This window comes from Juglans microcarpa x Juglans regia, chromosome 2S (assembly GCF_004785595.1).
Source record: "Juglans microcarpa x Juglans regia isolate MS1-56 chromosome 2S, Jm3101_v1.0, whole genome shotgun sequence".
Classification (NCBI taxonomy): domain Eukaryota; kingdom Viridiplantae; phylum Streptophyta; class Magnoliopsida; order Fagales; family Juglandaceae; genus Juglans; species Juglans microcarpa x Juglans regia.
The window spans coordinates 4010480-4036277 of NC_054597.1; the positions used below are offsets into that span (position 1 = coordinate 4010480).

The following is a 25798-nucleotide window of genomic DNA, read 5'->3' on the forward strand; positions in this document are numbered from 1 at the left end:
TTGTGAAATGTATAAACGCGCGTAATCGTTTGAAAAAAAATAAAGTTTATTATTAAAAAATTAATTTTTTTTTATCTAATTTTATATTTTATTTATTTTTTTTAAAAATAATTATACAATGATGGCACAATTTATAATTATAAATATATTTTTTCGATAAAGAGTAAGAAGTCTTTGATTTAAGGTTAAAATAAAAAAAAAAAAAAAACTCTTCTAAGTCGGAAGCCTGAAGTGTGGAACGAAAACTAGAGTCGGAAAGAGCAAGAGTAGGCGTAGCTGCGCAGGAAGGGGACGACCAAAGAGAGGGACATGAGACATGGAGCAAGAGCAAGACATTAGACTGGAAAGCTTCCTGAAGTGGGCATCAGACCTTGGAATCTCAGACTCGTCAGGATCCCTCCCTTGTGTCTGTCTGGGACATTCTGTCTCCCTCGCTTACTTTCCTCTCGCTGGCGGGTACGTGCGATTTCATTCTCATCTCCTTTCTTCTGCTTAGCCAATTTTCCATCTCTGTTTGGTTTCCGAAAAATTTCCGCAATCTCATGTTCATGTTGCATTCTTCGTGTTCCAATGAATGAAATGCCCAACCCAACTTAACCCATGTAGTTGTATCAGGCGCCGCTGGTGGAGTTAGGTTTATTTGTTGGTTTGTCTGTTTTTCTATTTTTAAACTTTACAGTCAGTTTACCAAATAAATTAATTTAGGATTATGAGCTTATTTTATTTCCCTGTGTTTTTTTGGGTAACCAAACACGGGGTAGGGCAATGGAAAGTTATTAGTATTATTGGTAGAAGTTATTGATCCTCAAAGGTTCTGTCCTATCTTGTCTTCATTTGTTAATGGGAATGCTGCAGTAGAGGTCTGGGTGCTGTGCGTGATCTTAGGAAGGGAGAGCTAATTCTCAGAGTTCCTAAATCCGCTTTGATGACGAGGGAAAGCCTACTGAAGGATGAAAAGCTCTCTGTTGCTGTCAGTAGGCACCCTTCTCTATCCTCGACCCAGGTTTTTTTATATGAATGGGTTCTCATTGGTTTTCAAATACGTAGACCTAGTCAGATACTGATAACTTATGTACTTAATTGTATCCTTAATTTTTAATGCAGATATTGACTGTTTGTTTGCTATATGAAATGGATAAAGGAAAGAGTTCATGGTGGCTCCCTTATCTGATGCACTTGCCCCGCAGCTATGACATATTAGCAACTTTTGGTGAATTCGAGAAGCAAGCTCTGCAAGTTCAGTTTCTGATTGTAGAAATTTAGTTTGTTCATTACTCATTAGGTTAGGTTTTTTTTTTTTTTTGCCTTTACTAATAAAATAAAATCTTCATTAGGTTAGGTTTCATTATCTCTATTTAGGAACTATATCAGATGCTATTGTTCTGTGGTTAAAATTGTTTCTGAAGTATCTTAAATTGTTGCCAGGTATCTGATGCTATCTGGGCTGCAGAAAGGGCCATATCAAAGGCAAGATCAGAACGGAATGAAGCTAATCAATTGATGGCAGAACTTAATCTTAAGCCTCAACTTCTGACCTTTAGGGCATGGTGTTGGGCTGCTGCAACAGTGAGATACTTGGCCCTCTGTTAGACCTGATGCATTCTAGAGTATGTTGTTCATTTTTTAATAAGTAAATGAAAATCTCATTCAATCTTAAGAAGTACTGAAATCCAAGTACACAGGGAGTATAAAATAGATACACTTAAAATATTTTTTTTGATAAGTTAGATACACTTAAAACATTAGAAGGAAAAAAGAAAAGGAAATCCTGATAGCAGGTCTTGTGGAAATAAACTTCAAGCTCATCCACAGATTTCTCACAACCTTCAAAGCACCAATCATTTTGTTCCTCCACACACACCTAAGCATTAAAACACATTGCTCATTGCTATGTAATTATTTTTTCCTGTTTCTTTTTCTTATATGGGACATTTTTCCCTTAGAAAATAATACCATCTTCGTGGCAACAACTCAAGTGAGAACATCCGTAAGTTGGTTAAATTGATTTGGAATAGAACTTCCATTCTATTTACCAAAGAGCTGATGATCCTTTACTGCAACCCTAGAAAATTCATGAGCCATACTGTCAGCCGTTCTTGCTATCCATCTGGTTAACCATTTTGGGTAGTTTTGGGTAGTGCTGCCATTTTGCTCTGATGTTTTGAAAGATGCCAACAATGGGATCGTCCCTAGAGCATAGAGGTGTCCAACTTCGCTATGGCTTGGCAGATGGGTAGAGCATAGTTGGTCTTGTAGTCTTGCACCCCAATGAACCTTTGAATCTGAATGAGATAGTTCCCCTGCAAAGGAGAATCGAGCAGCCTGTTCCATAAGATAGTTTTACACTGAGTTTCCAATTCCTATTATGAACCCAGGTGACATAGTCTTAGTCTCTGTGGCAATGAAATACTTCTTAGTCTCTGTGGCAATGAAATACTAAGGTTTGCCTCTGGGCCTGAAGGATGGCAGTTGAGGTACCCAGGGATCATCCCAAATCATTTTCCTACCAGTCTCAACTGCAAAACCTATCAAGTCAGTCATTTTCGAGATACCATGCCATAACCAAGAAGGATTCCGAGAGCCAGGAGCAACCAGTAACGATGATCATTGAGATACTTTCCCCTCAGGGCTTGAGACCATAATTTATCAGTTAACTCCTCATAGATTATCCAGCCTAACTTTTTGATCAAGGCCCTCTCCAAATCATGTAATCTGTGGAACCCCAAAACCCCAAGAGCATTTGGTTTACAAACTGATTCCCACGATTTGGGAGAGAAATATTGCTTTTACAAAACCCCTCCAGAAATCCCTTAGGCTACTGTCGATCACTGTACAAACTCCTTTGGCAGTAAAAAGGTTGAAATTGAGTATATCAGAATGGATGTTGCTACAGCTTTGAGTGACTAAACATAGTCTGACAATTTATATGCTTTATTTTTTGCGCATGTAAGAAATTTTTTTGAGTCAATAAGCATATCCTAACTGCAGTTGGCCAGTATCTTGCTTGATTGTGTTATATCTGTGGTAATGCTCACGATTCAAATTCTGTTTTGCCTATAAAAAAAATGTTCACCGATTCAATTGTCCCCATCTGTTAATTAATGCATTCATGAGGTGTCTTAGGTTTTTACTTTTGGGCCTTATTTTGAATTTCATGTGTAGTTTCACGTTTTCCTTGTTTATGTTTGTCAGTAATCTAAATATTTTATATCTGACCGTGTTGAAAGATATCCTCAAGGACGTTGCATATACCATGGGATGAAGCTGGATGTTTATGTCCTGTGGGAGACTTATTTAATTATGCTGCACCAGGAGAGGAGACATTTTGTTCCGAAGAAGTAGACAATTTGCTGTGTGCCTCATCCTTTCAGGTCACTTCTCTGTTAAATGGGGACTGTGCACATAAGTTAAATGTGGAGGAATTGGATGCCCATGATCTGAGGTTGACTGATGGTGGGTATGAGGAAGATGTTGCTGCATATTGCTTCTATGCTCGACAAAATTATTTTAAAGGAGAGCAGGTACTACAAAAACTCTACAACACAAATTCATTGTAAATTTTTTTGTTTTATAGCAGTTATTTGCTGGCCTTTATATCATACATTTTCATGAATTTTTACCTTTGGTTTGCTTCTTGCTTCATTTTCCATATCTAAGAACCTAAATTTTGAAGTAACTCGCAGTTTTGTTAGGAAAATTTTATAATATAATTTGCCTGGGTGGTACAGATCAAGCACACAAGTGATATACTTGAGAGGGCCACCATAGATTCAAACAAAAATGAATTAAGAATCTAACTTAAATAAATTCTGAAAGGGAAGGAGAAATGGTAAGATCAGCCATCCATGCTTATAAAGTGCATGCAAAGGCAGCTTTAAGCTCTAGAAATGGATGTCCACACGTTTGCAATGACTAGCAAATTGCTCTCAACTAAAAGCTTGAGAACCTCAAAGAGGGGTAACACTATTCCATGTGAGTAGTCCAATTTCCAAATCTACTATGTTAGCTAAAGAGTGCATCAGAAACACATTCTGGCAAAACCAGGACACTGAACAGCTTGAAAGCCCCAAAGATCCCAACCCGCATGGTTCTCACCAATAGATGCTGGTAGCTTGCTCCCAAGCCTTGCCTTTCATTAGAGTTGCAGCCATGACCAAAAGGAGCCTTAAACCACGAAGCTTAAGCCTTTAATTTGTTTCCCTAGATTCTTCAAGAAGCATGAAGAGCTGCTTCATTAGTTTTAGTTTTTGAACCCCTAGGGGTTGGCTCAAGTGGTAAAGGCCTTAGGCTTGATAGTATGCTCCCCCCTAGGTCTAAGGTTCAAATCCACTTGGGTGCAAACAATCTCTAGGGGCCATCGGACTGGGGGATTTTCCTCTTGACCTGAGTGCACTTGCGGAAAACTCCTTACCGAGGGCCTGTGCACCCTTGAAATTAGTCGGGACGCTGTTTCCGGACATTCGGTGCCAATAAAAAAAAAGTTTTAGTTTTTGTAACCCGTCATGTCCTCATCCATTTAGAAAAATTGCCAGTTGTATGAGCCTCTCCTGTAGAAGCTGTGACTCCAGCCCCATCGCAACATTGCCTATGCAATTCAAATGCATTATGAAACTTAGGGGTGTAAGTTAACCAGCCCAACCGGACCAATAACACTAATGGTCTGGTCTCGGTCCATTAGTTTGCAAAAGTTCGGTTTTCGGTCTAGTCCCGAGTTATGGCTTTTTTTTTTTTTTTTTGGACCGGACCGGACTGAACCAACCGAAATACATATATATATTTAATTATTTTTATATAGTATTTTATATAGTAGTTGTATAACTTAATTATTTAATTTTTATCTAAACTATGATCATTGACCATACATGTTAAATATAATATTAAATATTAACTGATATGCTATTGACAATTAACTAATATATATATATTTTTATAAGTAAGAGTAATAACAATTAACTAATATATTATATGATACATACTCTAGTTTCCTAGTATCTACACCTAATTAAAATATTTTGGTATATTTTTTGTAAGATACCTAAGTTACAAGTATGAAATATCCATGGACCAATTATTCATTAACTATATATAAAATACTAAAATTTTAATATAGGCCATTATGTATTAACTATAATAATTCATATACATACTACTGAGTATTGAGTACTAAGTTAGTAACACATTAACATAATTATACTTAAGTTTATTAATGAGTTAATTAGATAATCCACATTAAAGAGCTCATTTAATTTTAATTTATTATTTTATATAATTGTTATCATTTAATTTATTTGCTAAGAAAAGAAAATGGAAGAAAAATGTTGGGCTTTTTTGTATGTTGGTCCATTTTGCACAGGCCTGGACCGATTTGGACCGATAGATAACAGTCTGGTCTATACGTGTAATTGGTCCAGTCTCGGGGTGGAAAATGGGCGGACTGAAATTTTCGATCCAATCTAAAAATCCCCCCATGGACCGACTAGACCGGACATATTGCACTCCTAACATTGAACGCGGGAGATAGAGTAGATCACATAAGTTGTGGGTTATGATATTTTCTTTATTTTGTTATAAAGTAATGAAACCAGTTATAATCTCTCTCTTTTCTCACCATTATAACGGTGGGATTTCTTAGGCCAAGATCCATGCACCTGTTATGCATATTAACTCTTTTTTTTGGTGCATGAGATAAGAGGGCATTGAAATAGTATTTTATCCTCTGCAGGTTCTTCTATGCTATGGGACTTACACGAATTTGGAGCTTCTTGAACACTACGGGTTTCTTCTAAATGAAAATCCAAATGACAGAGTTTTTATTCCCTTGGAACCTGAAATTTATTCCTCCTGTTCATGGCCGAAGGAGTTGCTGTATATTCATCATAATGGAAAGCCATCTTTTTCCCTGTTGTCTGCTTTGCGATTATGGACAACCCCACCAAGCAAGCGGAGATCTCTGGGACAACTTGCTTATTCTGGTTCTCCACTATCCACAGACAATGAGATACATGTTATGAAATGGATAGCAAATAAATGCAATGAGGTATTGAAGAATTTGCCAACATCAATTGAAGAAGACAGTTTGGTACTAAGTTCCATCAACGAAATTCAAGATCTCCATACCCTTGTGGAGTTAGAGAAGGCAATATCGGCTTCTAGGGGCGAGATCCGGTCATTCTTAGAAGCCAATAAGTTGCAAAATGTAGCAAGTGGTAATAACTCACTTCTATCCAGCAAAGCTAGAAGATCTATGGACAGGTTGAAATTGGCTGTCCAGTGGAGGGCCAGGTACAAGAAAATCCTGCTTGATTGCATTTCTAATTGCATTGCACGGAAACAATTGATTCCCTAACTTGAGAAAATGATTTACCAGTGAAGTTGAAAAAGGCCTAGTTTAACGTTCTTGGTTCTTTTTCCTTGCACATTGTTTAGAATTTTTGATGCAAGGAGCACATTTGGAGTTGAATTATAAAATCAAAACTGGGTAAAGGCTTAACAAATGAAATATAAAATCCGATTGTTTATTTTTTGAACAATGCATCATGCTTAGTAGCCGAATTAAACAATGCAACTTTATATGCCCCATAAATTTTTGAGAAAGTTACAAAATAGACAGGACGTCGTAACAACTAAACTGCCGTAGTCATACAATGACATAAACAAATTGTCTCTTAAAACCCGCCAGTTTCACCTTGAAATACATATCTAAGCCGAATTAGTCCTCTACTCAATGTCAACATCTTCAGTTTTAGAGTTCGTTCTTACAACCTTTTGCTATGATAAATAATAAATAATAAATTACCAGCTTCATATTTTTCATAGATTGAATTTTTGAATAATATAATCCCCAACAATCAAGTTTAGCTTCGTTACACTCATCTCCTGCTACAAATATATAACAATTTTGTGGTTCTTCAACTATCTTTTATTTTTTAAAAATAAAAAATTAATAGTCACTCCAGTTCTTAATTAGATGAATAAAAGATAAATAGTTCTTAAGAAATACTTCATAATCCAAGCACCCCGTGCTTAACATGAGGAAGCCAAGACAAAATAATTCCGAACAAGTTATATTATTAGATTTTGGTTAATGGGCATATCTCATGTGAAATGGTTTAAGCTACATTTTATTGAATTTTGAAAGATGAACAAAAAAACTGAGTTCAAATTTAAAATAATTTATTTATTTTTGCAGTTTTATTGGCACTTTTAAAAAAATCATATCAGAATTTGATTAGATAAAAAAATTACCAATTATAATTATTATTTTGTCTATGAATGATGTTTGAAAAAAAATATTTGAAGATTGAGTATCCAAACTAGCCCAATTTAATTTTCTTAAAAGATTTATTTCAAAACATAATTTGTTTTAATTTTTTTAAAAGCAATTTTAATTATAAATAAATAATTCTGTTAAACTGAATAAGAGTATTTAGTTAGTTTTTAAACGTTTTTAAGTAAAATATTATCTTGTAAAGGAGAATAGAGGATATATTGCAAATTTTTTTGAACGTTTTGAGTGAAAAATTAATAATTAAGAACGATAACAATAAGAATATTGATAAGGTTGCTACCAACTATTATTTATTTTCTATTCTTTTTGTATTTAATTTTTTTTTAATTTTTAATTTTACTTAATAATTAAAGAAGTGAATATTAGTAACCATTTCTCTACACTAACAACAACGCATTTTCTTTTTCTGTTCTTTCTCCAAGTCATCACAACAGAACAGAGTCCCCAATCTCCCTAAAAACGCAAGAGTGAGATTTGATGGCAAGGCAGATCTTGAAGTGTAAATTTATACTCAAACCTTCGAACTAGCAGATGAATATAACTTGCACGAGCAACTCCACCAATGTTAGAGAGCTAACAGAAGCATTTCGATCCCACAACCATAATTACAACCCCCAAAATACAAATTTTAACACGCAACCATAGCATTAACACAGACAAATCTTTTACTCTATGAAATTCATTCGATACTACGTGGAAAATCAACTAAAAAACCATACACAAGTTCATCGGAACGTTTATCATTCGCTTTATCGGAGTTATGACAGAGATGGATCAGAACATCTGGCTTGGTTTCTCAAAAGAGAAACGAAAAATCGCTCAGTTTCATCAGCGTCGATCATCTGGGGAAATTATCATCACTTCCATCTCTCTCATAAATCACACAAATAGACCAAAGCAATTGAACACAAAAACATATAATTTTTTTTGATCGGTAAACAAGCAAAAAAAAAAAAAAACAATTGAACACAAACACATAAACAAAGATGAAAACGAAGAATGGATCAGAAGACTGGCTTGGATTCTCATAGAAAGAGAATTCAGAAAAATAGCACAGTATAATCAGCTTCGATCATTTGGGGAAATAATCATCACCTCCATCTTCACCTATATTTCGATTTCTTTACACTTGTAAAAAAAGTAAGAAGTAAAACATAATTGCTTAAAAATAGAAACCAAATTTATCCAAATCTGCAAGAAAGATTGAGCCACATGAATTTTAAACTCTTATCTCCAAGATTTGCAGAGACGGGGAACAACTATGGGCGTCGACTCATACGCAAGCACCCACTGAGGTTGCAGAGCGCCGGTAATCAGTATATGACGCCATAGATGTTACTTCAAAGAAAAAAGACAAGAAATTATAGCCCTAACCCTAGCGCTCTAACCACCTACTGCAAGCATGGACTCACAGTCACGCCGATTTGGTTGTGTTCGAGAAAGGGTGGTCGAGGTCTATATTTATAGCCGGTCTTCTTCTCTGAAACCCTAATTTCCCATCCGGTTTAAGGATTGAAGGCTGTTGCCCTCACACGTGGACGGTAGTAGATGATCTCCTCTTCTGCTCTCGTTTTTTCTTAGGAAAAATCAAAGCTAAATTATTTTTTAAAAAATAGAGTTTCTTTGGATGTGAAATTTTTTGTAATCAATACGCAGATTTTTTTTAAAGATAATTTATTTATAAAATTTTGCGAATGTGATGGGTTTCAAACTATTTTATAATTTATTTATTTATAAATTTTATAATTTATTTATTTAAACTTAAACTAAAGTGAGGGAAGTCTAGATTACGACTTTACCACAAAAAGATTTATTTATAAGTCTGTTTATTAATTTATTAAACATATTAATTATGTAAAAAATTATCAAATTAACTACCATAAATAAATACTGATGTTTTTGTAACATCCCGTATTTTAGTGTATTTTTATTGAAGGATTATTTTTATTAATTCAAAAATTTATTCTCTTATTTTAAAATTGTTGGATTTTTAGTGGGTTTATTTTTATAATTTTTAAAATTTGCAAAAATTAAATTTGATATGTTTTCTTAATATTTATTATTGTGATGCATTTAAATTGTTCTTTATTTTAAATTAATTGGTTGTTGGATTTAATTATTGTACTTTCATTGTGTCTTTACGTTTAAATTATTTAAATTAAGATGCTGTTTTGAAATAATTTTCGTTGGATCATTTTTGTGACTCAAGATGTGAGGATTGTACCTCATTTCTTTCCCTTCACTTTTCTTTTTCTCCTTTTTCTTTTTCTTTCTTTTATTTTTCTCCATTTCTTTCTCTTCCTTCTCTCTCCCCGCGCGCGAAGTCCCTGCACTCTCCCTGGCCGTCCGTTTTCTCCTCCACCCAGCCCGCCGCCGTGAGCCGCCCTTGACCGACACTGCCCACCACCACAAGTTCCCCTCTCACTGGCCATCATCCCCCACCAATCTCAGCCCCTAACTCACTGTCGTTTCTTCCCACGCACAACACCAAGCCACGGCGCTCTCTTCATTTCAGCGTCGCCGTGCGCTGCTCGTGCCAAGCACCGCCCAGCCCACTAGCTCCCCCACCCTCCGGCGACCTTACCCCTTCAATCTCAGCCTCCCTTGCGTCGCCGTTAGCCACCACGAGCCCCTCAAAGCCACGGCATTCCTTGCGCCGTTGCGCCGCTGTCGCGCCACCTCCGGCCACCATCTCTTCACCACTCTATCCTTGACCTCATAGCAACCCATTGTCCCCAACCCCAGCTTCGATTCGTCACCGGTGAAGCCTATTCTCCATCTCCGATTTCAACATTTTTGGCCTAAAACCAACCTTTGCGCCGCCACCCACGGCAAACCACCACCACCATTGGCTTCACCGACCTCTCTAAGCCTTACCCTATCAATTTCGGTTGGTTTGTCTCCGTTCAAAAATGGGTTTTTGAGACCCACAGCCACAGTGCATTTGGCACTGTTCTGTTGTTGTGTTGCTGTCTCTTGCACCTCCGTGATCTTTCGGAAATTATTATATAGCACTGTAAGTATTTTTTCAAAGAACTATCGTGATTTAAATATATTTTTACACTAACACATATTATTGTGATCTGGTTGGACATGCCGGACTGAGTCCGAGGAGTTCGGGGTCGAATGGATTATGGACGAAGTTATTGTGTGATTGGTTTGCATTGTTGGTTGTTGTGGTGTTGTTTCATGTATATGACATATTTGCACGCATGTTCATGTTTGTAAATGAAAACTGGATTTTCACATGATTGCATACATGTTCATGTGTTTATTTGAAAATTGGATTTTCATGTGAAATGATTTTGAGTGTGTTTGAAACGACTGGATTGACTGGTTTGAGAAAAAGGAAAAGAGACTGTAGGGATGGTGGTAAGCAGGGATTGTGGTATAGTCCCGCCTGTGATTCCTGCCTACAGTGCTCTGATAAATATTCATGACGTGTGATAAGTATTCATTGTGTGTGATAAGTATTTATTGTGTGGAAAGGAACTGTAGGGATGGTGGTAAGCAGGGATGGTGGTAGAGTCCGCCTGTGATTCCCGCTTACGGTGCACGCGGTAGGGATGGTGGTAAGCAAGGATGGTGGTTGTGTCCTGCTTGTGATTCCCGCCTACGGTGCACGCGGTAGGGATGGTGGTAAGTAGGGACGGTGGTAGAGTCCCGCTTGCGATTCCCTCCTATAGTGTCCGATAAATGGTTTGTTTTGTGTGAATCATTTTCTGGGAAAATGACAGACTATGTTTTTGGGCCAAAATGAGATTTTAACGTGTGTTGGAAATAATCGTTTTTGGGGGAAAAACGGTATTTTATGGCTAAGTGGATTTTGTCGTCTGAATGCATGTTGGTTGCATTAATATGTTTTTATTCCGAGAGTTGTTTGGTTTATACTTACCTGTGGTACCATTTTATAGTATTGTAGATTTTGATGTAGATGAGGATGACAAGCCTTAGCTTGGCTCCGTTGGTGGAGTGATCTGGGATTACTCATGTTTATCGAGTTTCATTTTTTATCAATTTATGTATTGTCTTTGTAATATATTTGGGATAACTGTATAACTCTTTAAAGGTAATTTGTTTTGAATATTTGTATTTAAACTTCTGGTACTTAGATGATTTATTTATATTATCCGCTGCGATTTTTATTGTGCATTTTTGCATGTTGCACACACTTGAGCACATTTTGTTGGGATGCGTGACCCGTGTTGTCATCATCCTGACGTCACGATTCCCTTATTTTTGTACGTGGGAGTCGAGGCGTCATAGGTTTGATTTTTTTTTTCATATAACTATAATGATTCCATAATAATCGCATGTTTGCATACAAACTTGTTATCAACGTTCTTTTTAAAAATATATTGTGTTTATTGAGACTTTCAACGGTTAAAATTTATAATTTCTTCAATACATTGAGATTAAGTAAGGTGTTGCCATGGAGATGTATCTTTCCATGCTCTTTCTTATGGTCACAACTTACAACTAGCAGCACATAAGACATAAAAGAAATGATAAAAGTTATCCCAATTGAGAAGCAGTGTCTATTTAGTCAATATTTTTTAACCAGGAATCTCCCAAGCATTAGTAGTGGACTTAATAAAGTTATATTTTTATCAAAGTTTAACTATATTACATAAAAACTCACTGTAGTGGACTTAACAAAGCTACAATATTTTTAACTTTTGATAATTTTCATTAGCTAATTCTGTTAAGTCAAAGTTGCTGGCCAAATATTATTTTGGCATAAAAAGTTCTCTCACTCGTGTGCTATTTGTTTTGCGCGAGCTCACAATTCCAAAAAATTTATCTTTGTCTCAAAAGCACAAATCGCCCAAATCCCAAACTTAACCATAGAAGACAACTAGTCTTCATCAGTCATCATTTCAATGACGTGACATCATCATGTTGGAGTGCTTCAAGTTCTAGTGCTGCAATATTATTATTAGTTGATGTCAATTGTTTCTTTTAAAATCTAATATCAACGTTAGAAAATTAATGTGTACTTTTTTAATAACAAATAATTATTCAAACTACAATTAAAATTAAAATAAATGAAAATGGCAAAATCAATATTTTAATAGAATAGTGATAGATTTGGAGAGTCTATTATTTGGTATTGTTGAAAAATGGCTAGCTAAATTTATAGAAGTGAATTCTCTAACTAAATTTTGGCCAAATTTTATTGAGTCCACTACTAATGCTCCCATAGCTAAATTCTTTTCTTTTCTTATCGTCCCTCCCTCCAATGAGAAATATTCTTTATCTTTCTTCTTTGTCCAGCAATGAACTCTCCACAGGTTCATTTTGTGGTTAGAATCCCAAACATTGACAAAACCCAAAGCAAGCTCCAAAGACGAAAAAAAAAAAGTTAGCCATGAATCGAAATTTTAGTAACCTTTGTAGCCCTATAAATGCAGGACTCCTAGACACCAAGCTTTGAACAAGTTCAGAAACCTTAAGTCTGACTTCTGAAACTTGTTTTCAAATGGCTTCTGCAGCAACCTTAAAGCGCTCAGAGTCGATAGCCGATAACATGCTAGGTGCCTTGAGGCAGAGTAGATACCATATGAAGAAGTGCTTTGCTAAGTACGTTGGAAAGGGAAGAAGGACAATGAGAATTGACCATTTAATGGATGAAATGGCTCAAGTCATAGATGACAAAATGGAAATAACTAGGGTCTTGGAGAGCTTGATTGGCTACATACTGAGTTTCACGCAGGTTAATCTTATTTTTCATTAACATTTAGATTCCGTTGCTAACATACGTGAGACCCAAAAATATGATGGATTTATTGATGTTATATGCCATACATTTGAGATATGCAGGAAGCTGTTGTCATACCACCGCATGTTGCCTTTGCCATAAGACCAAATCCTGGATTTTCAGAATTTGTCAAAGTCAGCTCTGATGATTTATCCGTTGAGGCCATCACTGCTCCAGACTATTTAAAGCTTAAAGAAATGATCTATGATGAAGAATGGTATGTCCTTTCTCTTCTTCTGGTTCTAATTGTTTGCTTGATGTAAGCACCAGCTGAGTTCTATGCTAACAAAAAATATTTTAAACAAGTTGGCTGTTATCCTTCTCTTCATAATGCCACAAGCTGAATTTTGGATTGAGTTTGCAAAACCAAATGCAAGTAGTTTGTTATTCATCCCCATAATCTAGTTGATCTATATCACGTACGTTTTTCTAACTTAACCAGTATTTCATCTCAAATTGTGGCTCAAAGTGTGTATCATAAGTTTGTTTTTCATTTCAGGGCAAAGGATGAAAATGCTCTGGAACTAGATTTTGCAGCACTTGACTTCACTATTCCCCACTTAACACTGCCTTCTTCAATTGGAAATGGGCACAATTTTGTTGCAAAGTTCACGACTTCAAAGCTTAGCTGGAGAGTGGAGAATGCACAACCTCTTGTGGACTACTTACTAAGACTCGATCATCAAGGGGAAGTATGCAAAAAAGGCTGGATTTGATTCACTTGAAAAAAAAAAGGGCTGGTTCTAAATGCTTATAGTAGTAATTCTAAATTTGCAGAAACTTATGATAAATGACAAACTCAATACTGCTTCAAAGCTTCAGATGGTGCTAATAGCAGCTGAAGTGTTCGTGTCAGCACTTCCCAAGGACACTCCACTTGAAAATTTTGAGATAAGGTTATCCATCTAATGCTATATTTTTTAGCAGAATCTGGAAAACGATACTTGATAACGTATTATTTTATTTACTTAACTAAATTAATATTTAAAATAATGCTTTGTTTTTGTCTTCTTTTTCTTTAATCTGACGTGCTTTTTCACAGAGATTTGAATTCAGGCTTGGCATACGGTTCTTAAAGCACTAGCACCGTTCTTCAAAATTTGATGATTTTAACTTTAAAATCCTGACATTAGATTCATTATATACTCAAATGTCAAGTTTTTAGCTACAGTATATTTCTCTTCATCTTTAAATTTAAAGATTCACTATTCACACTCTATAATTATTATTTTATTTATTTAAATTATTGTTTCCTAATTTTGAGCTACAATATATTTAAGTTGGAAAATAATAATTTAAGTATCAAATTAAATTATTAATTAACATATAGTTAGTGTAATTGTAAAATATAAAAAAAATAAATTAAAAATATTATTATTAACAAAATAATATTATATTATTATTTTGATGAATTCAATAGCTAATCTAACGTGGAGTTACAGTTTTGGATTTATGAAACATATGTACTTCTTATTAAATTTTGAAGATGAAAATGTGAATCTAATGAATGCTTACACAGATTTAAGGAATGGGGCTTCGAGAAAGGGTGGGGAGATACAGCACAAAGAGTAAAGGAGACAGTGAGAACATTCTCAGAAGTGCTCCAAGCACCCGATCCATTTCATATGGAGAAGTTATTCAGCAAAATTCCTACGACATTCAATATTGTTATTTTTTCTGCTCAAGGATACTTTGGCCAAGCAGATGTCGTAGGGCTGCCGGAAACAGGAGGGCAGGTACAAGGTTTTGATTTGACATTACAGAAAACCAGTCTTCATGTAGTAATTCACACTAATTAGCAAGTTGGTATTTTCCTAAACAGGTAGTTTACATTCTGGATCAAGTGAAAGCTCTCGAAGAAGAATTACTCCTTAGAATTAAGCAGTAGGGGCTTAGTGTGAAGCCTCAAATTCTTGTGGTGAGTTTCATGAACAGCAGGAACAATTTCCCAACAACGAAGGTTTAAGTTTGGAAGCAAATATTATGTAACGATGTAATTGATAATGACAGGTTACACGACTCATACCCGAGGCACAAGGAACCAAGTGTAACCAGGAACTCGAAGCAGTCATTGGCACCAAGCATTCCAACATTCTTCGGGTGCCTTTTCAGACAGGAGACACGGTCTTCCCCCATTGGGTTTCTCGTTTTGACATTTATCCGTATATTGAGAAGTTCACTCAGGCACGTATTCCATCCCTCTTTGAATCCATGATTCTAGACTTACTACAATGACTTTTTTCTCTTTTTTTTTTTTCTTTTTTTTTTTTTTTTCCCTAATCAATTGGTTGGGGTCTTTTTAATATCGACAGGATGCTACAGCCAAGATCCTTAACTTCATGGAAGGGAAGCCAGATCTTATCATTGGAAATTACACTGATGGGAATTTAGTTGCATCTCTAATGGCTAGTAAACTTGGGATAACACAGGTGCTTTTCCATCACCATTTAATGCTGCTATAGAGTTTATATGTTCATATTTACTAATTTGTCAATTGAAAATCAGGGTACTATTGCGCATGCTTTAGAGAAGACCAAATACGAAAACTCTGATGTCAAATGAAAGGAATTCGACCCTAGGTATCACTTCTCATGCCAATTCATTGCTGATACAATTGCAATGAATGCGTCGGATTTCATCATAGCTAGCACGTACCAGGAAATTGCAGGAAGGTTAGACAATTACCCAACAAAGATGCACATATTCAATATAACTTGGAACCTAAAATATAGGCTTCTGAAAAAAGTAAGATTTGTATGGCTTTATCTAAGAGCACGAGTTTTGAGAATGGTGCGAGATAATCTTTCCGATGTTTCTTATGAATTTGGTTGACTTCTTGCAGTAAAGACAGACCTGGGCAGTATGAAAGCCATGCTGCATTTACGCTCCCAGGGCTTTGTAGAGTTGTTTCAGGCATCAACATCTTTGATCCAAAATTCAACATTGTTGCACCAGGGGCTGATCAATCTCTCTACTTTCCTCACACAGAGAAACAAAGACGGCTCACGATATTTCACCCTGCCATTGAAGAATTACTGTACAGCAAAGAGGAAAACAATGAATACATGTGAGTATTGAAGTTAAATTTGCCTAAATTACATAATTTATTTCTTCTTCTTTTTAAACTTCCATTTGGAAATAGGGGATATCTAGAAGACAGGATGAAACCTATCATCTTCTCGATGGCAAGGTTTGATGCTGTGAAGAACCTAACTGGATTAACAGAGTGGTATGGGAAGAACAAGCTGTTGGAGGAGAAAAACTGATATTCTATTCTAGAGGGAGAGGGAGAGGGAGAGACTATTTCTGAAATTTTTCTAAGTGAATTACTTCTCAAGTGGCTTGCTTTGTGCCAATGCATACATGGGTATTTATAGGCTTGTAGATTCACCTAGCATTTACTCTAATACATGAACTTCCCTAGTACACAAATACCCAAGTACATGAATATCTCAAATACATGAATCTCTAAATACATGAATCTCCAAATACATGAATTACTTCTTTCAAGATGAACCTAGACTTTAGTTCATGAATATACTAAAAAACAACTTTATTTAAGTTTATTATTCAACACCCGCCTTTAAACTTAATTCTTGGTAACTCCGAGTAGCATCCGCAACTTGTTAAAAGTATCATACTTGAGAGACTTCGTAAAAATATCTGCAACTTGATCATGAGTCTTCACAAATTTGACTTGTACTTCATTTTTGACAATGCATTCTCGAAGAGAATGAAATCTTGTATCAATATGCTTGCTTCTATCATGAAAGACCGGATTTTTCGCCAATGCAAGTGCCGACTTGTTATCAATAAAAATCTCTGTGGCATCCTCTTGTGGCATGAGTAGTTCCTTCAATAACCTTCTCAGCCAAATTGCATGACAAACACAAGATGTTGCAGCAACATATTCAGCTTCACATGTGGAGAGCGTTATAATTGGTTGTTTCTTAAAACTCCAAGTAAATGCCGCATTTTCCAAATAAAACACAAAACCAGTAGTGCTCTTCCGATCATCCAAATCTCCGGCCCAATCACTATCACTATACCCCACAAGCTTAAATTCATTAGAAAATGAATAAAGAAGTGCATAATCAATAGTACCTTTTAGATAACGTAGAATCCTCTTAGCCGCTTTGAAATGCATTGTGCTTGGTGACTCCATATATCGGCTAACAAGTCCAACTCCATAAAGTATATCGGGTCTTGTGCAAGTCAAGTATCTCAAACTTCCAACAAGACTCTTGAATATTGTGGGGTCTACCTTCTCTCATTCTTCATGCTTGGACAATTTCGCTCCACATTCAACTGGGGTGTTCACGGATTGACTATCTTCCATCTTGAATCTTTTGAGAATTTCCTTTGCAAAACCTTCTTGAGAGATAAAAATTTCATCCTCCATTTGTTTGATCTCAATGCCAAAATAATAAGACATAAGACCAATATCGGTCATTTCAAATTCTCTTGTCATAGCTTTCTTAAATTCTCCAAACATGCTTGAATTGCTTCCAGTAAAAATTAAATCATCAACATATATGCAAACAAGCAAAATGTCTCCATTTTCACGCACCTTAGCACAGAGTGCATATTCATGCGGGCACTTGGCGAATCCATTTTCCTAAAAATATTTGTCAATTCGACTATTCCATACCCTTGGCGCTTGTTTTAAGCCATATAAGGCTTTCTTTAACTTTAGCACTTTATCTTCTTGCCCTTTGACCACATAACCCATAGGTTGCTCTACATAAACTTCTTCCTCAAGGATTCCATTCAGAAAAGCCGATTTGACATCCATTTGATAAATCCTCCACTTCTTTTGAGCTGCAAGAGAAATAATAATCCGAATCGTCTCTAATCGTGCAACAGGGGCAAAGACTTCTCCATAATCAATACCGGGACGTTGGCTATATCCTTTGGCCATCAATCTCGCCTTGAATCTTTCTACTTCTCCCTTTGCATTCTTCTTTACTTTGAAAACCCACTTCACACCAATGGGCTTTTGTCCCTCTGGTAAAGTCGCCAATTCCCAAGTATCATTCTTCTTGATTGATTTGATCTCCTCATCCATGGCGATTCTCCACATTTTCTCTTGTACCGCTTCTTCAAAACCTATTGATTCACAATCGGCAAAGTGACAAAAAAGAGTTAAATCATCACTTAAATTCTCCGTTACCTCATAAAGATCTTGAAGACTTCTCATTCGGGATTGCCTTTCACTAGAACTTCCTTCATAAGAAGATGATGAAGGAGTACTAGGAATTGTTGGTGATTGAGGAGGTGTCGTGAGTTCTTGTACATCATTTCCTTGATCTTCATCTTCAGGGAAGGGAAAGAAATCATATCTTTCATTTTCTTCATCACTCCAATCCCACGAACCTTCTTCGTCAAATTTCACATCTCTACTAATGACCATCTTCTTAGTGCTTGGATTATAAAGCTTGTAGCCTTTGGATCTTTGATCATAGCCGATGAAGATGTGCTTCTTGCTTTTATCATTAAGCTTGGATCTTTCTTCATCGGGCACATGCACATAGCCAATACTTCCGAAAACTTTCAAATGGGAAACACTTGGCTTTCTTCCACTCCATGCTTCTTGGGGAGTTGAGTTCTCTACACTTCTTGTAGGACAATGGTTTGATAAGTAAACAGCACAATCAACCGCTTCCGCCCAAAACTCTTTAGGCATCATCTTCGTCTTCAACATGCTTCGAGCCATATTGAGAATCGTTCTGTTCTTTCTTTCAACCACCCCATTTTGTTGAGGTGATCTAGGAACTGTCAAAGCCCGACGAATCCCATGTGCTTCACAAAACTCATTAAATTCATTAGATGTAAACTCACCCCCTCTATCTGATCTCAAAGCCTTAATCTCATAACCACTTTGTTTTTCAACAAGTGCTTTGAATTTTTTAAAAACACCAAACACTTCAGATTTTTCTTTCAAAAAATATACCCATGTTTTTCTACTGAAGTCATCAATAAAGAGGAGGAAGTATCGATTTTTACCAAATGAAGAAGGCTTGATCGGTCCACAAACATCCGTATAAACAAGTTGGAGCGGCTCACTTGCTCCTGTAAATGATTCTTTTGAAAAGCTCTTTCGGAATTGTTTGCCAACAAGACACTCTTCGCAAAGTTGATCAGATTGATCAATAGGTGGCAAGCCTTTCACCATCTCCTTTTGAGCCAACAACTTCAATCCACCAAAATTCACATGCCCAAGCCTCAAATGCCAAAGCCAAGACGTATCTTTCACACAAGCTTTGAGGCACTTAGCCACATCAGTTTGAATATCAAGCAAAAACATCCTGTTGCTTGTCATGGACAATTTAGCAATCAAATTCTTCTTGTCATCTCTTAGAAAAAGACTACGATTTTTCATTTCAATCTCATAGTCCTTTTCCAAGAGTTGCCCCAAACTCAAAATGTTACTTTTCATACTTGGAACATAATAAACATTTGACATAAATTGATGGCTCCCATTTTTTAACCGAATTAGAATCGTACATTTCCCTTTGATGGGAACTTTTGACATATCTCCAAAAGTGACGTTCCCGCTCACCGATTCGTCAAGCTCTACAAACTTGCTTTTGTCTCCGCACATATGATTGCTTGACACATTATCAAGATACCACAAATTCGATTTGTTAGTTTCTTCTCCTTTGTAAGCTAGTAGCAAAGTGAGCTCCGCTTCTTCATTTTCAACGTGATTCGCCTTTTCTTCAGCATTGCTAGGAGAACTCCAGCATTCTGAAGCATAGTGGCCATACTTTTGACAATTGTAGCATTTGATTTTAGACTTATCATATTGTCTCCCATTCTGCCTTGAGTAATTTCCTCTTCCACGACCTCTTGAGGATTGACCTCTTTCTTCATGGTTGGTGTTTTGATTGCTTTGTCCGCCTCTTCCTCGTCCTCTTCCTCTTCTTCCTCTTCCTGGTCCATGTCCGCGTCCTCTTCCTCGTTGACTTCTATCATGCTCTCCTTCCTTCTCTTTTACAGAGAGCTTTGTGGCGAGAACCTGCTCAATAGGTTCTTCCTTCTTCTTCTTGAGTCTCTCTTCGTGAGCTTGAAGAGATCCCATGAGTTGATCAACCGTCATCGTCTCCAAGTCTTTTGACTCTTCGATAGCCACCACAATATAATCGAACTTTGAATGCAACGAGCGAAGAATCTTCTCAACCACCCGGACATCCTTCAGCTTTTCTCCATATCTCCTCATTTGATTCACAATGGCCAACAATTTTGAAAAATAATCTGCAATCGTCTCAGATTCTTGCATACGGAGGACTTCGAACTCACCTCGTAGCGTTTGGAGCCGTATCTTCTTCACTTTATCAACTCCTTGATAGGAGTTTTGTAAGATCTCCCATGCTTGCTTGGAAGTAGTGGCATTGGCTACTTTCTCGAACATTGCTTCATCCAAACATTGATGGATGAGCGTGAGAGCTTGTTGGTCATTCTTCTGCAACTTTTGCAGAGCCTCCTTTTGATTAGGACTCAACGAAGCTTCATCTCTAGGCTCCTCATAACCTTTCTCTACGATCTCCCATGCATCTTGAGATCCAAGCAAAACCCTCATTCGAATGCACTAATTCTCATAATTCTTCTTTGTCAAATGCGGAAATTGAAACGGAAACGTTGAGTTGGCCATCTTCAGGATCTAGAAAAGACTGGCGCTCTGATACCAGTTTGTTGGAGGAGAAAAACTGATATTCTATTCTAGAGGGAGAGAGGAGAGACTATTTCTGAAATTTTTCTAAGTGAATTACTTCTCAAGTGGCTTGCTTTGTGCCAATGCATACATGGGTATTTATAGGCTTGTAGATTCACCTAGCATTTACTCTAATACATGAACTTCCCTAGTACACAAATACCCAAGTACATGAATATCTCAAATACATGAATCTCTAAATACATGAATCTCCAAATACATGAATTACTTCTTTCAAGATGAACCTAGACTTTAGTTCATAAATATACTAAAAAACAACTTTATTTAAGTTTATTATTCAACACAAGCGGCTTAGAAATTTGGTTAACCTTGTTGTGGTCGGGGCCTTCTTTAATCCTTCAAAATCAAAGGATAGAGAAGAAATATCTGAAATAAAAAAGATGCACTCATTGATAGAAAAATACGAACTGAAGGGTCAGATGAGATGGATTGCAGCACAAACTGATAGGCAACGCCATGGAGAACTCTATCGCTGTGTTGCTGACACGAATGGAGCATTTGTGCAACCTGCATTGTATGAAGCATTTGGCCTAACAGTCATCGAAGCAATGAACTGTGGATTGCCCACATTTGCAACCAATCAAGGAGGCCCTGCAGAAATAATCGTTGATGGGGTCTCAGGGTTCCATATCAATCCCACCAACGGGGATGAGTCAAGTAACAAAATTGCTGATTTCTTTGAAAAGTGCAATGTGGATGCAACATATTGGAGCAAGTTTTCTGCAGCAGGTTTGCAGCGCATAAATGAATGGTAACCAAAGTACTTCTCACTATTTTCATTCAAATGTATCATTTTCAGTCATCCACTTGCAGATAGGCACCATTTTTCATATATGGACTTTGAAATTGATCTCTCTATAGCTATACCTGGAAGATATATGCAAACAAGGTGTTGAATATGGCGAGCATTTATAGTTTCTGGAGACATTTGAACAAAGAGCAGAAACAGGCAAAGCAAAGATACATCCAAATGTTGTATAATCTCCAATTCAGGAATTTGGTATGTTTTTTATGCTGCTGATACCTTATATTGCTTGGCTATTTCACGTGATAAGTTTCAGGATTTGGTTCATATTCCTTACTTGGCATTAATTTTTACAGGCGAAGAAGGTGCCTATAAAGATTTAGCGGAAGCAGAGCCAAAGCCAAATGTCAAACTACAGCCCTCAAAAAGGCAAGTTACTCAACAAAATTTTAGTGAAAGCTTTGTCAATTTGATTTATAAGAGGTCATATTCACAATACAGTCATTCTTTCAATAGAAGGTGTACCGTCTTGATTCTCTTATTGTTAATTCACAATTGAGATATTTTGAAAAGAAATGATATATATAGTTTTAGAGTGTGTAAATCTTACGTATTCTTTTTTGAAAAATAAGATAAATTTAGAATTTACGTGATATTTACAATCGTGGAGAGCACAAACGCCACACAATCTCTTTGAAAAAAATGAGTAAATACGAGACCCATATAAAAAAAAAAAATTAATTTTTTAATAATAGACTTCATTATTTTTCAAAATGATTACGCTTCGTTTACACACTCCACTACGGTATATAACATCAAGCGGACACAATGCTGACTGCAAAGGTAAATGCTGCGTACTCCCACTCGTTTTCGATTTTGTGCTAAGCCATTTACATAATAATTCAAGTTAATTATTAACTTGTTTTCAGGTTTTTCGGAGACTAAAGTTCTAACAATGGTGTTCGACTGTTCCCTCTCATGTCTTCCTGAAGTTCCGCTATTTAATGTTTCCTTCACATTTATGCATAATAAGTTATTGTGTATGATTTTTTTTTAAACAGTTATTGTGTACTGATTGATAAATGGAGAAACGGATTTCGTGTGTTAAAATATATTGGGATCAATTTCCATACCTATGAAACGCAGTTAATTATTATTTATAAAATGAATTATACTTCTTATTTTGATTTTACCATTTTTAATTAAAAAAACTGATACTAATTTTTCTAGTTATACATAATAAAAGTATATATCTTAAGTAGTTTTCATATTAATAATTTAAATATAGTCACTTAAAATTTATCACATTAATATTGTGACCAAATCTATATTTTTCACAAGTTGTGTCCAAGTTATCGGTAGAAAACGGAAAAAAATAGTAATTATACATGAAGCTAGGTTGAAAGAGGGTTGCATTTGAAAATGTAATTTTTTTGGGGGCATTCGGAGGTGGGTGCAGATGAAAACTATTGATAAAAAATATGATTTCCAAGTCAATCCTAAAATAGTCATACAGACTTTAGGGGTGTAAATCCAAATCGAAAAATCGGTCCGGACCAGATCGGTTTTCTCGGTTTTGAACCGGTCCGGTCCAGGACCGGTTTTTAGAATGTGAAAACCGGCCGGTTCTGGTTGTAGAATTTTTCAAAACGGACCGGACCGGACCGGACCGGTTGATAAAAAATAATATTTGTGTTATTGTATATATAAGTTTTATACAAAATATTATATATATAAGTTTTATATATTATGTATAATTATAAATTTTTATGTGAAATTTTTATATATAATATATATAATTATATATATTCATATATGAAATAATTTCTTATTACAATTTATAAATTATTATATAAAATGTTAATACTAAATCACTAAAAGTTTATAACTAATACTAATATTAAATATATAGTTTATAGCTAATACTAATATATAACTTATTTATACCAATAGTTTAATATTAATACTATTATATAGTCTAATATATTAATAAAAGTATAAAACAGATTTTTTTTTAAATTAGTTTTTTTTTTTTTTTTATAAACAAATTTTTAATGACAAATTGTGAAACTTACATTTTAAAAAAACTGGAAAACCGGACCTGACCGGAAACCGGTAAATTCGGAAGTACCGGTTTAGGAGAGCAACTGGTGTGTAATCGGTTTTGGAAAATACAAAACCGGTACATACCGGTTCGGTCCTAGATTTTGTCCAAAACTGGACCGGATAGGACCGGTTACACCTCTAGTCATACTAGATATAGTTATAGAGTGCGCAAGTACTATGCAATCTTTTTGAAAAAAGTAGAGTATATTATTAAAATATTAGTTTCTTTTAATGTAGATCCCGTATTTATTTACTCTTTATAAAAAAATTACGTAGCATTTGCATACTCCACGACTGCAAATATCATTTCTTATCTTAAAATGAAATCAAAACCCATTTAGTCATCCCAAATGAACGTTTGACCACTAACCATGCTAGGGTAAGGGCTAAGGGTGCCACTCTCCCTCGTCGCCCTAAGCCACAAATGGGCAAACTTTTCAACCCACCGCCCGCCCTTTGCCCGACCAAAGTCTCCTACCCACTTTCTATGGAAATGGGAAGAGGTAGAGATGAGAGGTACCGTGGGCCACGACCAAGCCATGGTCGTGGGCTTCTGTAACCCACGTGGTCGTGGGTTGTAGTTTGTAGAGACTGACAGCTATGGCCATAGATCTTTCAATCACAATCAGTTCGAGTGACCTAAGATCATGGGTTTATAAGAAGAAATCTGGAAAGAATGTGAGGAGGAAGAGGAGAAGGAGAAAAGGAGATGAATAAGAAAGGGAGACTTGACCGGAGATGAAAAGAAGAAGAAGAGGAAGTAAGTGGCAAGTAGGGGTGTAAGATAAACAATTCGAATCAGTAAAACTGACCAGTCTTTTTGGTCAGTCTCGGAATGTGGTTTTTTTCGACCGGATCGGATCAAGATTGACATAATGTATGTATATATATTTAAATATTAAATATTAAAAATTATTTTATATTGTAGTTATATAAATTAATTGTGTAATTTTTATTTAATGGATCACCATTGACCATATATACTAGGGGTGCTACCCGCCCCCTACGGGGCGGGGACACTCCTCCCCTGCCCCCCCCCCCCCCCCCCGCATGGGCGGGGGTTCTTTTTTTTTCCCCGTACCCCGCCCTCGCCAGTACGGGGCGGGGTACCCCGTCCGTTCAACGGGGGCGGGGGTGCACCCCAATCCGTCCGCCCCCCCTAATGGGCCTTAGGCCCAATACATTTTTCTAGGCTTTTTTTGGGCCCAGAATTTATTTTTGGGTATATTTATATATAGATAGAACTATATATTAAATTTCAACTATTAACTACTAAGTTATTACAAACTACAATTTACAATTATACAAATTAAGACTCTAAGAGAACTAATAAACTTAAACTATTACAAACTCATCTAAAAATATTAAATATTACAAATTGTAGCAACATTACACTTAATTGTAAATTAACAATTATAACTCATAACTTTTCAATTTGATCAATTTGGGATGGCGGCGTGGCGCTGTGGACTGTGGAGGGGTGAATTCACTGAGTAATGAATTGTGTCGACTGCTGTGAGATTGAAAATCAAGATCATAAACGTTAATAAGTTATACAACCTTAAAAGTTGAAATATTAATAAGTTACAAATAAAACAAATTAGAATTATAAAGTTATAAAATGAAACAAAAATAAAAAAAATTAAAATACAAAATATTAAAGTACATTTTGAGATGAGATTGGGATTGGGCAATTGGAATTTGAGATGAAGATGAGGCAGATGAGCATAGATCGGTCATTAGGATTGAGCATATGTATAATTGTATATTGAGAATATGAAAGTTAAAATAAAAACAAGCAAAATAATTAGATACTAAAATATGATATAAAATTATAAATAAAAAAAACAAATAAATGAAAAATTGTGCAAACCATGGCAATGGTGGATCCAATATAAAGTCATACTGCATCGGAGGTAGCCGTAGACGTCGTCTCATGTATCACTATAACAATAAAATTTGAAATTAAATTAATGAATACCAATTAAATGAAAATAAATAAATTAATACGAAATTAGAAAATGAAATTAAAATAAATACTAGATCTAGGCTGATCACCACCCTCCTCCTCGACGTCAACCTCCTCATACTCAAGAACATCCGGAACATGAATTGGAGTTCCCTTGATCCAATTCTGCGTGCAAATCAAAGCCTCTATAGTAT

At 35.9% G+C, this 25798-nt stretch overlaps 1 protein-coding gene, 2 non-coding genes and 1 pseudogene across 3 annotated transcripts; 2 read left to right on the forward strand and 2 right to left on the reverse strand.

Annotated features, from left to right (window-relative positions):
- The first annotated feature begins 218 nt into the window (after window positions 1-218).
- Window positions 219-6396, forward strand: LOC121252212 (protein SET DOMAIN GROUP 40). The gene is given in 7 exon segments (XM_041151741.1): window positions 219-456; window positions 856-1003; window positions 1105-1236; window positions 1426-1566; window positions 3228-3521; window positions 5723-6313; window positions 6316-6396. Coding segments are annotated over 7 exon segments (1482 nt in total). The 5' UTR covers window positions 219-316; the 3' UTR covers window positions 6352-6396.
- A 1661-nt stretch (window positions 6397-8057) lies between these two features.
- LOC121253717 lies at window positions 8058-8155 on the reverse strand. Its single transcript, XR_005938441.1, has one exon. It is a non-coding gene; the product is annotated as a small nucleolar RNA Z103 (small nucleolar RNA).
- Window positions 8156-8287: 132 nt separating this feature from the next.
- On the reverse strand, window positions 8288-8389 carry LOC121253716. The gene has a single exon (XR_005938440.1). It is a non-coding gene; the product is annotated as a small nucleolar RNA Z103 (small nucleolar RNA).
- Window positions 8390-12752: 4363 nt separating this feature from the next.
- On the forward strand, window positions 12753-21912 carry LOC121252144 (annotated as a pseudogene).
- Window positions 21913-25798: the final 3886 nt, after the last annotated feature.